Below are 15,459 nucleotides of genomic sequence, written 5' to 3' on the forward strand. Positions count from 1 at the left end.
CGGAGCTTAACGCTCATTAATGACATTGGTCAACTCTCCTATTGCAAGTCCCTACAGTGAAATAGTCTGCGATGCTCAGTGAGGCTTCCTTGATAAATTCATTGACGTCAGTCTCAATCACACTCACTTGCTCTCGGCATTATTTGCACCTTGTTGTGAAGTTGCTCCGTCAGTGTGACAATGCACCGTTTCTCTAGAACTGCTACGTACAACATATATATAACCAACTTCTGATGCTAAATCTTATAGTGTCAGCATCGTCGTCGTCGTCATCACACTGACTTGTCACTAAGTCAACACATCCCTCACGAGCCACTCGTCACAGTCTCATCACCGGCACCGTTTTTCCCATCTCGGAACCGCCGATTTGCATGGTTGGCTACGTGTGGTGTGAAAAACGTTCAACAAACACACACACGCACGTGCTACACTGTGGTGTGCGTTTGTCCATGTGTGGCGAGAGCAGACGGCATCCTCAATATCGGGCCCAACACCACGACCGAGTTGATGGTCGGCGAGACGCTCTTACTCAACTGCTCCATCACCACCAAGTTCAACGTGGCACTGATGATGAAATGGCTTCATGTGGATCGACCGGTCAGTGTCACATGCGTGAGCACGTGTGCGTGTGTGCGCGCGCGCGTGCGCTCCGGGGAGCGGGGGCGCGGTGGCTGAGGGGCCACTGCGCTACAAACTCGGCGACCCGAGTTCGCTTCCCACTCGCGACCAAAAACGGTGGCGAATACTGAAACCAGTCCTTTGTTCTCCTCTGTGTGTCCACATCAGCACCGGGGAGACAAAGGCGGCCATGGGCGTGGTGTTGGCCACCCACCCCATCGTGTGCTGGGCCGGCCTTAATGGATAATACTCGCTAACGGCACTTGCCCCCCAGAAGAGAGTCGTTCTACGGAGGATCTTTGACTTGTCTCTGTGGTTGCTCGCTGGGAGGCAGCCTCGTTGTTAACGCGCGCCAAGGCATCTCGTGCCTCGCCGAGTAGATCAGAGCGTCCGCATCTTCCTGTGCCGGTGGGATGCACGCTCAACGTCAGTAAAGTTTCCACTCTGCTGTCACTCGCCAGTCAGCGACACGTTGGATCGCTGCGGGGATAGTCTCGTAGTCTGTGATCTTGTAACCGGGCACACGCACTCTCCTCTTTTTCGCGAGAGACCTGTGGCGACACGTGTAAAGGCAAGCACCGACACGTGGGTTGATCCCTTGGCAATGACTACCGCACTGTATCGTGTTGTGCGTGGGAGTATTGATTATTTACAAGATTACGCAAATCGTATGCAAGTTGCGGGCTTGCTGGTTATATATGAATCAAATCGTGACCCCCAAATCGTGTCCAGTCATCAATCTGCTGGAAAAGCAAAGGACGACATGCCTCGTGTTGTGCGCATTGTGCATCGTGTGGTGCGTACTGTGTTGTGTTTCGAGGAAATTGTGCAGCCGGGTGCAATTGTTTTACCTTCTAAAACTATTCCGCACGCCTCATCGGGGCCCATCTATACCTCGTGTCCCTCCCTGTTCATCTCGATCGAATGATCGATTCATTGACCTCATGCACAGGCGGGTAAAGGGGTGAAACTGAAGAGTGCAATTCAGAAACTCTTCACCAACGGCAGAAGAAAATCACATTCGTTTAAGTTGGCAGAATACGTGGCTCTGGATGGTTAAATGCCAGTGGGATTTTCTTTGTCATTTTGGGATTCATCAGCAGATACCATGCACTTGGATGTAGTTTGCAAGAGACGATCTTTGCCAATGCCAAATCTAAGTTGAGCTTAGTTTATTTCGATTTGTTACACGGATGATTCTAATGGCCAGCTGTATAAATGCCTTGTGTGATTTCCCACTAGGTTTGGCAGTTGATGAAGTCGGAGTTAAGGGGAATATAAATCATTGATGGTGTTCTTTTATGCAGTAGCCTTGGCCCAGAATGTGCATAATTGAAAATTGTCCCAAGTTATAAATTCGATTAATTAACCATCTCCTTCTCGCATGATCGCCTTTATTTATTAATATTTTTATCGAGCACTCGAATCGCTGGCTGGAGAAAAGCGGCTGCAGGATCCGATGGCGGAAACAAAGTGGTTGGCAATACACAAATTAATTTGAATTTTGTGTCTCTCCTTCCCTGTGCTGCAGAACCACTCGCTCGAAGAGAACTGCAAATACTTCGCAGACATCGTGAATAATAAAGAGAAACAATTTACAAAACAATTGGAGCTCAGGAACGTGACTGTGAGCGACGCGGGCAACTACCTCTGCTCCGTGAACTACATGCAAGAGCACTGCTCCTCCTTGTCACACGTCGTCATATACGGTGAGAAGCACGTCATCCTCCCCGCATCCTTCACCCCGAAACTGTTCATTATTTACTACACAACTGGGCCTCCACGATGGACTTCCATGAGAGCAAGCTCTCGAGGTTATTCAACTGAAACTACACTCTTTTTTTATTTAAATGTTTTACCATGTAAGGCCCACAGAGCTACAGAGCGATTTTTCAGAACCGACCTGGCCACGAATGATAGCCCAACAAAGCGGCTTATCACGTGGACATTTATAGCAGCCAAAGACTCTAAACGCGTGATGTTGATTCTAAACGTGGAGGGGAAAACCCGGAGGACCCGGAGAAAAATCCACGGGAGAGAGACATGCAAACTTAAAATAAACAGCAGGCGTCAGGGTCAGGATCGAACCTACGACCTCCTGCATACCAGGCGAAGGAGTTAACATCGTGTCATCGCGGTGCCCTGGATGATGCAAAAATGCCACTTCCAGTTCTAGATTTGAAGCTTTCGTGACTGCAAGGATTCATATTCTTAGGTTTTTTTTCGGTCAAGTCGGTAAAGTCACGTAGACGGTTCCATCTGAAGACGGAAGCTTGTGTTGCCTCCGAAACGTCGTGATTTTTATTTGTTTATTTTTATTTTATTTTACTTTTATTAATTTTAATGTTTTTACCTACGTGACTTTACCGAAAAAAAACCTAAGAATATGCCACTTCCAGACCTCTCATCCTCTCTGATCGCCCCCCCTCCCCAATCCCCCACGGGTACTCCCTCCCTTCCCACCACCACCCTCTCCGTAGAGCGGCCATTCATCTTGGCGGCACCTTACGATGGGCCCCTGGTGGAGGTTGAAGTGGGGAAGAAAGAGGTCTCGCTGCGGGCGAGAATCAGCGCCTACCCCCTGCCCAAGTTCAACTGGTGAGACTCGTGACCCTGGCGCCCAGACCGCCCGGGGCTCTAACGTGCCGAGCCTACGTATGGTGCGAAAGAAGTTGCACGTGTATGCCTACGTGTCGCCAACTCCTCGGAGAGGAAAGTCACCAAAACGAACCTCAAAAGTTCCCCAGATGTTGCTGGATGAGTGTTCTTCACTAATTTTCAGAGGGGGGGGGGGAAGCTTTCCACACATTTGTAACCATTGGGGTTTGCCAGCCACGATGGGTTGTTTTTAAATCCTTTATATTAAGTTCACTTGCTTGCTTGCTTGCGCGCTTACGACCGTGCAAATCTTTCGGTCGTTTTTTAACCCACTTCCCGTGATCCAATCGAGCTGACATTTTGCACACAGATTCGTTGTGCGTGACAATTCATTTTCATGAAAAAAAATTCCCAAAATTTTCCACTTTTTAGGAAAAAACGAATTTCATATTTCATTTAAAATACCAATGTGATAAAAATTAAACTCTTACTCAAGAAAAACAAAAATGAATAATAAAATAAAACCGATGCCACGCATAAAAAGGATTTATAGTGAAACACTTTGTTTTTACGGGTTAATTTTTCACATATTGTGTATTGTCGGGGACATCACGTCAGGGGCTGCACCCAAGGCCACACAGGGGTTGCCAGCGGCCCGCGAGCCTTGCAATGAAGAGCGCTGCGCTAGATAGACAATTCTGAAGGAGTCTAAAACGTCACTTCGGTCATTTACTTTCTAATTATTATTATTAGTGCCACGCTTGTTTACCCGGGAAAGCTTCACTGAGTCTCGTGGCTTTTTCAGGAGGGTTCTGCGAGGTTTCCACAGTTGAGGGCGATAGTTGTGATGTATAATCCCAATTGAGTAATTTAACGATGCCTTAAACATAGCAAACGGACACAGGATACTTAATGCACACCTAGAATTGTGTCACGAGACGATTTACCATGATCACAACGACGACGATGATTATGCTGAAGGTAACGAAGATGAAAACGATGACGATGATCACGATGACAAAGATGAAGACGATGGCAACGATGATGGGGACAACGGCGATGATGACAATGATGTTGAAGCTAACACCAATGATGACAATGATTACGATGATGACGACGACGATGATAACAACTGTTTAACATAGGTTCAAGGACGGCGTTCCCATCGTGCGAGGCCATCCGCGCTACCGCATACTCAAGTATGAGAAGCGGCAGTTCGAGCGGCTCCTCGTGCTCATAGTGCAGGAGGTGACGGTTGCGGACGCGGGCAACTACACTCTACAGCTGGAGCTCCGGCAACACAACCTGCTCAAGAGGGTCTCCTTCACGCTCGTCGTAAACGGTGAGAGGATCGCTCGCTCCCTCGCTCGCTCGATCGCTCGCTCGCCCGCTCCGACTCCCCTGACGCGGCCGTTGTTAATATTATTTTCATTGCAACTACGTGCCGTGTGCTCGTCCGACGTGTCACGTGCTCGAAGCTTCTCCGTCTTCTTCGGCAACGCTTGATCGCCGATTTGTGTTCGGAGCGGCGGTTCAGCCAGATTGCTCGTTTGACTTCCTCCCCGTCCCCGCTGCCGTTCCCCCCCCCCTCCCCAGTGCCGTCGGAAATCCACGACAAGTTCGTGGCCGCAGAGAGCGACGTGACGTTCCCGCTCAACAGCCAGCAGAGTGTGGTGTGCACGGCGTATGGGCTTCCACCACCTGCCATCCACTGGTACTGGCAGCCCTGCGATGACAACGCCAGGAGGTGAGCAGCCAACACCCGCATCCAACTCACTCACTCAGCGCTCGTTCACTTGATCGCTCATCTGTTGGCTCACTCGCCTGCTCGCTTGCTCGCACTTTTGCTGCTCACTGACTTGGCTATTTACTCAAAGACGAAGACAAAGATCTGTCGTGTAGCCTCAACAAACTGTAGGCGGGCAAGTGCTGTTAGCGATTTGCACCTATGAAGGCCGGCACGGCACACGAGGGGGTGGTTGGCCAGCACCACGCCGGGCCGCCGTTGTCTCCCTTAGTTGTGACGTTTTACACATTGCATCAGATTATAATTTTATGGCTGAATAGACCTAGGGCTGGCCCAGGACCAGTTCAGATGATCATCGCTTTTGTTGACTCGTACAACAACAACACAACAACCGCCATTCGCCACTAAGTGGCGGTGACGTCACCACGACGCTTGTGCCAGGCCATGTGCACCTTGAGGCCACGTGAAGTGTCGAACGCCCGCTGGCAGGTCACGGGGCAGACCCAGGTGCCACGGGTCGACTGACCGAGATGACCAAGATGACACGTACACACACACACACACGCGTCTGCGTTGCGCGCACACACACACACACGTGCATTTAATCTGTAAGGGGGCCCGCATTAGTGTCTCTCAGTGGGGGGATTCTACAACTGGAAGCAGGCAGGAAAGGTGTGGTGGCTCTTTTGTGGGAGGATGTTTGCTCGCCCGACGCTCCGAGGAACTGTTTATTTATTCTCCGCCGCTTTTGTTTTGAGAAATTCGGATGCGAATAATGGCGTTATGGCTAGCCACGGAATTTTCCCTCGCAGGGAAGAGAGCGCTGGCAATTGTGGCCTTTCCCGCACCTCCAATTAGCACGGTTGGCTACGTACGGCGCGAAAGAAGTTCAACATACGTGTCGCTCGCGGGCCATGCTGCATTCTATTTATTCACAAAAGCCTCGACGAGTCTCAAGACACTTTATTTTTAAGGAGGGGTCCATTCGTTGGGACGTTTGGTCAATTCCATTGTGAGCGGTGTTTTTTTTCATGCGGGAGGAAACCATAAAACCCAGGGTTCTGCCTTGGGGTTGGGGTTGGGGTTGCCACCTGACAGCCCAGGGATTGACGTCTGTGCCCGGGCGGCGGCAATTGACTTGTGCCGAGATTCATGGTGGCCGGTACTGCTGTGTTGAACGTCATTACAGTGAATAAGCATTGTTTTGATAACGGGCCTAGGTTGACTGTAAGATTATACATGTCGCTGGGTTCGGTCCGTGTGAAAGATGGGCTACCTTTAAACAATCTTGAATGATTGTTAGGCATTATGGGTGAAAATCAGAGGACCCAGAGAAAACCCCAAGCCTTGCGTCATCCACCAACCCTTGCCCTCCATGCCCTATATCACACACATGGGCAAAACAACGTAATGGTTAATTGAGTGTGCACGCATAGTGGCTTTGAGGTATCATGTCTCCCCTCTCCTCCTCGCAGTTGCAACATGGATTATTCCAAATGGAAAGTGCAACACTTATGCTGCTCTTTGTTACCAGCGCAGAATTGCATTGTTTAGTTTTGGACACACCACTGCATATTGGGAACTGTAGACATGGACTGCAGTGGAATAATTGACCTTCCTGCAGGAGATACTTAAAACTCTGTTGAGGCTAAACTAACACTAAACTTGACTATTTTTATTTTAACCAGGTAAAGCCCACCGAGCTATTTTTGCTCTTTTTCAGAAGCAACCTGGCCACAGATGATCGCTTACCGAGGTGGCTCATGGTGTGATAATATACAGCTGCCAAATACTCTAAGCGCACGATGTCCATTCTCAATACCAGGCGAGGGAGTTAACATCTCGCCATCATGGCGCCTCTTGGCTCGCGCTAGGTACGACGCTCCACGTTGAGATCGATGTATACGTCTAACTCCGGTTTAAAAATACTAAAGCCGATGACGAGAGGAAGAAGGCTAAATTAATTCCGAGGGCACGCCGATTAAACGAGCGCCAGGAGATCCCAATGATCTCTTGTGGGATTGAACCGGGATGGAGGTCTTCCGTGTTGGGACCCTACCCCCACCAACCCCCCACTTCCCACCCCCCAAACCCCCCCCCCAGCTCGGCTTTCCACTCTTTCCTCACCCCCAACCCCCCTTTCCTCTCTCACCCCCCCCACCCGCAGCCTACTTCCCACTTTTAAAACCGTTCTCCAAACATCTCGCTTCCGGAGCCGCCGCTCGTTTTTTCCGCCGCGATTCGAGCGACGGTGCGAGGGTCGCTGTGGGAGGCCGCGAGCGAGTGCCGTTTGCTCTGCCCCCGGGGGGGGGGGGCGGAGATCACGCAGAGCCAGCGGCTGTGTAGTGTTGTAAAATGACGGACTTATAAACTCCTATATGGCACACACTGTTCATTGTCTTATTAGACAGTCCCTATCACACAAAGGGGTATACGGTCCCATCACCCGTCACCCTGAGGAGGTACAGCCTCCGGACCTTGTACAGCTCCACACTCACGCTTGGCTCCTATTCTAAGGAGGTACAGCCTCTGGACCTGCTGTCTATCTAATCTCCTCTCTCGCAAGGCCCTTACCTCTCTGCATGTCGGGGCTCGCGGTGGTGAGATGTTGAATGCCTTGCCTGGTACACAGGAGGTGGTGGGTTCGATCCCGACCCTGACGCCTGCTGTTGTATATTTGGAGTTTGCGTGTCTCTCTCCCCGTGGTCGCGTGGATTTTTCTCCGGGTCTTCCAGTTTCTCCTTCCACGTTGATAAGCCACACGCGTTTAGAGTATTTGGCTGCAATGAATGTCCGCGTCAGCCACTTTGTTGAGCTATAATTCGTGGCAAGGTCGCTTCTGAAAAAGAGCTATGTAGTTCAGTGGGCCTTATCTGGTAAAATAAAATTAAACTAGTTTAGTTCATCTCCCTTGCCTGGTACGCAGTTTGTTGAGGGTTCGATCCCTGAACCTTGACCCTGACGATGCCTGCTGTATATTTAGAGTTTGCATGTTCTCCCCATGGTGGTCGTGTGGATTTTTCTCCCGGTCGCTATGGTTTAAAGCCTCCCTCCACATTTAGAAACAAGATGCACTTATATTATTTGGCTGCTGTAATGAATTCCCACGTGTGGTGATGATAGCAGCCACGACAATGAGCCAGGTCGCCTATGAAAACGAGCTAACAGCTCGTAGCTCAGTGCTCAATAAAATAGCTCAGCTGTTAGTTTATATACACTCCGGTGTGAATCCCGATTTATACAAATCTTCATCTCCCTGCTCATCACGTGTCTATTAACACGATTTCCCGTTGTGCCGAGCACAAACTTCCTCGCAGCGGATCTGACTGGCTGCCCCTGTTGCTTTCGCCGTTCCACGGGTCCCGTCGTGAGTGCTCGCGTGATTCCATCCTCGTGATTCCATCACCGGCCGCGTGGCTCATCGGTGGAGCGAGCAGCTCACAGTTCAGAGGTCGCGAGTTCACATCCTGGTTGGGGGTTGATTCGGCCCATCATCTTTCCGGGGTCGATAAAATACGTACCACCGGGTGGGGAATTCACTTGATAAATGTGCTCCTTCGATGGGAAAGTGGACATTCCCTCCACACGCTCGGGGGCCGAACCACCACTGCGAACCTCCGATTAGCACGGCTGGCTCCATAAGGTGCAAAAGAAGTCCAACGCAACATGTACAACAGGAGTTGATTGCCACCTCAATGCTCGTTTAAGCAAGAAGTCCCTTCGGCTTACGTTGGGACGTTGGATTCCGCTCCTAGATTGTGGCACAACGGCGCAATACAGTGACACTAAGGTGCACCCCGGCTTATTAGAGAATACAAAACGTTCTCATGTAAGTTAAGTGACTTACTATTTTATGAGGTGGATCTGCTACTCTTAAAGAGCCACTGCTGGTCACGTGCACTGTGATGTCACCGTTGTCTTTGCGGGATTTTGTTTGTGCTATAACCGGCCGTGATTGGTCGGAGACCATCGCATGCAGCTGACATTGACTCAAAACTCATTCACCGCACCCTGAATACATGCTTTTGACAACATACAAAAGACATGCATTGATGATCCTGACTATGAACGGATGAATATTTTGAGGGGTGTACATTTTAAAAATGACGTTTCATTGCAATAACACAACTCGAATGACACAGTCACTCGACTCTGATGCAATTCACGCTTCCTTGTGCTACCCACGCTTGAGTCATGCTGTCTTTGCGTGATTCACACTGCTTTGAGCTGCCCATGTACGTCATGCTGCCCTGTGCTGCCCATGTGCTTCATGCTTCCTGCTGACGATGTGCTCCATGCTGCCCTGTATAGTCCATGTGCTCCATGCTTCCCTGTGCTGCCCATGTGCATCATGCTTCCTGCTGCCCATGTGGTCCACGCTGCCCTGTGCTGCCCATGCGTTTCAAGTAACGTACGCCGCCCATGCTGCAGGTGCTATCCCCGTAAGCAGAACTGGGTGGTACTGCCCTCGCATTTCCACGTCATCAACGGCCCCAACAGAGTGACCATCAACACTCGCATGAAGGTCTTCAACGACAAGAACAAGGTGAGGGGACGGCCGGGGCTCCAACACGCTCCCTTCGCGATCTCAGACGCAGAGAATAATACAAAGTCACGTGACTTTACCGAAAAAACCTAAGAATATGAATCCTTGCAGTCACGAAAGCTTCAAATCTAGAAATAATACAAAGGCTCCCGCTCACAGATTGTTGGGGCAGATGCCGTTTGCGAGCACCGATGAAGGCACCAAGCACATTTAAGGCTGAGTCGACCTACAGGATGACCGAAACCGGTATAAGTTTATGAATATTTCGCCAGTGATTGATCAACTCTGGAACAAATTTGCAAGGCAATGTGTTTCAGCCATTTCCACGAGGATGTTGAACCTGGCTCATGAAGTTACACATCTTGAATTTGCAAAGAAGATTCCAATTGGTTGTTGTGTGGTGAAGTGAAAATCTGCAGTATCGCTCCGCCTGGCGTACATTTATTTAAAAAAAATTGCTAACAATGCACAGCGCCAGTAAACAAGCTTCATAATGAATCATTCTGTAAACAGGCATTATTACTTTTAGAATGGGTGAGTCAAATGCTCGCAGAACATGATGATTCACCTCATGTCAGCAGGCTGCATTGTATTCCTCCGAATTTGAGCCTTCTTTTTTTTCACTAATTACCACAAATAAAGCAAAAGTATTGTCGCGATCAGCACTGTATCATGACAGCAATATATTCGCTAATCTAAAGAAGGGTGTTTTACCCAAAAACGTTATCCGACGATTGTAATAAACTTGTCTGCCGGGACTTGTTTAATGTTACGGAAAAATGGAAGGAACTGGAAAGAGAGGAAGACCTCATAGAGGATGGCTCGACGAAGACATCAAGAGATTCGTGCCAGAGAGATGTGGCTGCTACTGGAGCGACTGCCACGGTGGCGAGATGGTGACTACCTCGCCTGGTCGTGGGTTCTATCCCGATCCAGACTCCTGTACATTTGGAGTTTGCATGTCTCTCTCGCCGTGGTCGCGTGGATTTTTCTCCGGGCCTTCCGCGTTTTCCCTCCGCATTTAGAAACAACGTCACGCGTTTAGAGTATTTGGCTGTTCAGAATTTCCACGTGATCAGCCACTTCGTTGAGCTATCATTTGTGAAAGCCACGTCGCTTCTGAAAAAATAGCTATATAGCTCAGTGGGCCATGCCTGGTTAAAAAAAGATAGTTTTATTATAGTTTAGTATTGGCACTGCAAGACAAAAAAAAGTGGAAACAAGTGACGAAACGTGCCAGTGGGACACCTATTGGCTCTGTCTGCCCATGGATCGTGGCGACGACGACGACGCTGAGTCCTAGCTCAATGCAAACACGCTGCATGCGTTGTGGCCGTGTGCGCGACTTCCAACTCCTTCGTTGCCATTTTTGTTTCCATTTTTTTTCCCCCAACCGCCCAGACGGTGAGCTCGCTGCTGATTGGACAAGCCAACATGTCGGGCCACTATCGCTGCGAGGCCACAAATGACCTCAAAGCTGACCAGTGGACCGTCCCGTTCTTCGTCACAGGTGAGAAAAGAAAGGTCCACGACGTTGACATCGTGGACGTTGGGCAACTGGAGCCGGTCTGTCCATGCATCCCGTCTGTCCGTCTCTCTGTTCCTCCCATCTGTACGTCTGTCCGTGTGTGATTGTGTCTCTCTGCAGTGTGTGGGACCTTTTTGCTCATATCAAAGTATGAAAAATACTTTCATACTGCCAAAAACGGTCCCATGATAGAGCTGCTCAGCACGAGCTATAAATGCTCTGGTACGTGCATGGCCTTTGTACTGTCCGCCTTTTGGTGTTCTTTGGTCTGACACTGGTGGAACTGGGCCACACAGAAGACTGTCTTTGGTGTAGGCCAATCAGTTTCAAAGACAGTGCCACGTATTATTAGAGCATGTTCGTTTGCATGTTTTACCACAGGCACTGTGTGTGGTTAATGCAGACTTGATTCCTTGAAAAGGGATTCTATTCGGCGTTTGAGCATCTTAACACCTATTCTTTGGGTCTTTCGGTAAAGCCACGTAGATAGAACAAATAATAAAAATAATAACAATATCATGACGTTTTGATCGCAACACAAGCAATCGTCATCAGGTGAAAATATAGCGCTATATTTTCACCTGATGACGATTGCTTGTGTTGCGATCGAAACGTCGTGATATTGTTATTGTTTTTATTATTTATTCTATCTACGTGGCTTTACTGAAAGACCCAAAGAATATGAATTCCTGCAGTCACGAAAGCTTTAAGACAAAATCTTAACACCTGTTTCATTCCCAGAATTCATAATTTCATTCTCTGCAGTATATCTGTTTGACGTCTCTTTTGTCTGCATGTCTTGAGATCTGCCTGCCGTTCACTCACAGAATCACTTTGCCTCTTGCTCACACAAACTCGAGCAATTTATCGAAGCATCAATGTCAGCTTCACGAGCCTACTGGGCATTACGAACGCCTACACGCTACACAGGAAGGGAGTAACGCTCAGCGCACTGAACGGCATTGCGTAACTTTATCGTTTTGTCGAGAGATACATGGGGTCAAAGGGCGCCAGCCAGTTTCGTGATCGCGAGACGGTCTCATTCCAACCGCAAGGTCCCTCCGACGCGGCGCAAGAGATTCGCGAATTTTCCGCGCTCTGTCCGTGGAGGTCAGGAAGCGCAGCGCCAGCGACCGCGCCCATGCCGAAGCTTGACATCCGCAGTTGTTAGTGCTCCTCTCTTCCGCACACAGGAAGGCTGAACCCCCCCCCCACTTCTCTGTCGCCCCCCCCCCCATCGGCCCACCCCAGCTCACGACCGACGCGACAGCAGACTCTATGTTGGGTTTTTTTCTTTTCTTTCGCGTGCCATATTTATTCAACGGGCCTTTTCCTGCTCCGCTGGGGATCGGGGGGGACAATGGGGAGACGTTGCCAGCTTCCTGTGCAGTTGGCGACAGAGGTTTGCGCAAGATCCTCTGGCGACGAGGAATCGTGAGAGTCGTCACCCGGAACGTGACGATTGTAAATGCGAGTGGGCAGCCGAAGTGGCGTCGGCGTGAGTCACGTGTCTCTTCCAGCCATTGTGCCCTAAATTTGATGGCATTCATGTGACTAATAGCAACCCTTATAATGACCTTTATTTACCCAGGAAAACCTCACTGAGTCTCAAGACACTTGTTTTGTGTCAGGGTTATGAAATGGGATGGTTGGGAAATTCCATATGAAGGGAGTGTTTTGTTTAACGTGGGGGGAACCAAACAGATTATCCAGAAAAATTCCACCGTTCACGAAATAATTACGACAATTCATTATTTGACCAGGAAAAGCCTCAAAGAGTCTCAAAGATTACATCGCAAGAGAGCCCTGCATCGGTGTGTTTCGCCAACACCATTCCTGAGTGGCTCAATGTGGCAGTAAAACAGTGGCACCCGGAGAATGCCCTCGCGAAACTCCGCACATCCAGATTCAAGCAACCCATCGCTGCCCTGCCACCTTCTGGCTCCTTTGCGGCTCCAAGCCCTGCCAGCAACGCCCGCTATTCTCAGGCAGTCTCCATCCCTGCCCAGCTTGTGAGATCCAATGAGATTGCGCGACTTCGCTCCGATTTTGTCACGGGACCATGTGGTGCAAGCTGTGCGTAAGCAATGGCAATTACCGGTGACTCACGATGGATCTTTTCGGATGGGGGCCGGGGGAAGGTATTGCGGTGTGGGAGGCTGCAGGGTGTGTGTGTGTCTTTTTGTTGTTGTTGCACTCGGAGTGAGCGGTCGTTTCACCACCACCCCGCACCTTTTCCCTCTGAACAGTCATCCCACTGAGCTCAGCGCGATAACAAAAGTCTGTTTTGGAAAAGTGGTTTTGAATGAGACAATTTTGGCTCTTCTTCCTATGTGAAAGTATGTAGTAGTGGTTATATGATGACAATAATAATAATAAGGGTGATGGGCTCTACATGGCATGCTTGACTACACATAATTTCTTGCACATAAAGATTAATCCGTGGTTAAGTGGACTCCTAATTCTATAGCCATTGTCAGTGCAATCTCGGTACAAATTGCGATGTGTTTTTAGGTTGTATCACCATCTGTTTCAGCACGATGCCTTAGCTTTGCACTGGGGGGGGGGGTTGCTCGGGACCTAAATAAATTAAAATTTCCGCTTCCATTGCGCTGGGAGAGCGAAACGTCAGACGGCTCGCGGCGCAACCCGAAAAAAACCAGCGGCCAGTTTATTTGTGGGCAGGCGCGGGGGAGCTGAGAAGCCATCTTTGTCAACGGCGACCCCCCCTCCCCCTGATGGAGCTGTCACAGCTCAAACCACGAGACAACAACCCACGCGGTGTCGCGACCAAAACATTCCTCGCGACAAACTCTTCCCCCACGCAGACGTGCCGGGCGGCCTGGAAGCCCGCCTCTCCGCCGACAGCTCCGGCATCGAGGGCGACAACCTGACCCTGGAGTGCCGCGCCAACAAGTTCCTCTACAGCAACGTCGGCTGGCTCTGCCCGAGCGTCGGCTCGCCAGCGCCGGCCCCTTCCTTCTTCCCGCCGCTCGACGGCTCCGGCTGGAACCTGCCGGCCACGGCTCCGGTGGGCGCGGCGGAGAGCGCGGGCTGCGCGTACGCTCGCCCCGCGGAGGCGACGGACGGGACGTACAGCACGCTGGTGCGTCTCTCCATCCCCGAGGCCCTGCGGGCGCACGCCGGGAACTACGCGTGCTTGGCGCAGAGCCGTTCGGGCCGCTGGCAGCGCCGCAACCTCACCGTCGAGCTGCAAGGTGTGTCCGTGCGCGCCCGTGCGCGCCCGGCTTACCTGCCTGACCTTGCGTGCGGGGAGAAAGAACGGCAGCCACGGCAATATATCGGTCGCGCCGGTGCGCAGCGGGATGATGGTTCGCGTCTTCAGACTCGGTTGTAGCTACTGCATCGCAACTGAATTCATTAGCAGTGTGATGGACGTCGCGAGGATTAATACAATGTCTTATTTACTGTACTTGTATTTGATGGTAAAGCACTGAAAGTGAGAAAAACATGCAAAATGCAAATGTAATTCTATTTAATAATGGCCGCCGTGGTGGCGAGATGGTAACTACCTCACTGGCATGCATGAGGGCGTGGGTTCGATACGACCCTGATGCCTGTATGTTTGGAGTTTGCATGTTCTCCCCGTGGTTGCGTGGATTTTTATCCGGGTTCTTTACGTTTAGAATCACTCGTTTAGAACATTTGGCTGCGATAAATTCCCATTTGTAAGCCGCTTCGTTGAGCTATCGTTTGTGGCCAGGTCGCTTCTGAAAAAGAGCTACATAGCTCAGTTGGCCTTGCCTAGTAAAATAAAAAATAAAAACCTGTTTAGTTGCATAGGTCTGTAGGTATTTACATCAATATTTTTTAGCTATGTATTTTTTAAATATTTAAAAACATCAAATTGCTCAATCAAACAGGTGAGGCAGCATACCGGCTGTACGAGACGCACGGCGGCTCTGTGTGCTCTCGTCTCGCCGTCTGCAGCCAGCGGTAAGACAAAGATAATTATCCCACCCCCACAAAGAAGGGAAGGTAATTCACCGAAATTGTTCACGGCAAAAAGTCGCATCGTAAAACCCAGCGTACGGGGGGGGGGGGGGGGGCGGGGGGGGGGCGCGACGAAGCCACCTTTTCGCTCTCGTCTTGCCTTGCGCGCGTTCGACCGATCGCCAGCGAGCGAGCGAGCGAGCGAGCGAGCGCTAACGACGTCCCTGTCGCGTGTGCCCGCGACCTGTCCCCGCGCGCTGCAGCACAGGAGCCGGTGCACCTGCGCAACCTGTCGGCCATGGCGCTGAACGTGAGCGACTCGCTGCGTCTCGAGTGCAGCGCGTCCGGCCGGCCGCGTCCCACCATCAGCTGGTTCAAGGACGGTCGCCTCCTGACGCCGGGCGCCGGTAAGGGCCGAGCGCGACTCCGCCCCGGCTGTCACGGGGAGCCTGGCTCGCGTGGGGACAC

At 50.7% G+C, this 15,459-nt stretch overlaps 1 protein-coding gene across 1 annotated transcript in view; it reads left to right on the forward strand.

The window, feature by feature from the left end:
* Positions 1–15,459, forward strand: part of FLT1 (fms related receptor tyrosine kinase 1) — an 87,769-nt gene that overhangs the window by 31,558 nt on the left and 40,752 nt on the right. The window contains exons 6-14 of the mRNA XM_078865057.1: positions 467–597; positions 2,150–2,327; positions 3,099–3,216; positions 4,362–4,558; positions 4,813–4,963; positions 9,395–9,509; positions 10,911–11,019; positions 13,866–14,255; positions 15,255–15,398. Coding sequence (XP_078721183.1) covers positions 467–597; positions 2,150–2,327; positions 3,099–3,216; positions 4,362–4,558; positions 4,813–4,963; positions 9,395–9,509; positions 10,911–11,019; positions 13,866–14,255; positions 15,255–15,398 — 1,533 coding nt within the window. The remainder of the gene's footprint in view (positions 1–466; positions 598–2,149; positions 2,328–3,098; positions 3,217–4,361; positions 4,559–4,812; positions 4,964–9,394; positions 9,510–10,910; positions 11,020–13,865; positions 14,256–15,254; positions 15,399–15,459) is intronic.

Source organism: Lampetra fluviatilis, chromosome 19, assembly GCF_964198595.1.
Source record: "Lampetra fluviatilis chromosome 19, kcLamFluv1.1, whole genome shotgun sequence".
NCBI lineage: Eukaryota > Metazoa > Chordata > Hyperoartia > Petromyzontiformes > Petromyzontidae > Lampetra > Lampetra fluviatilis.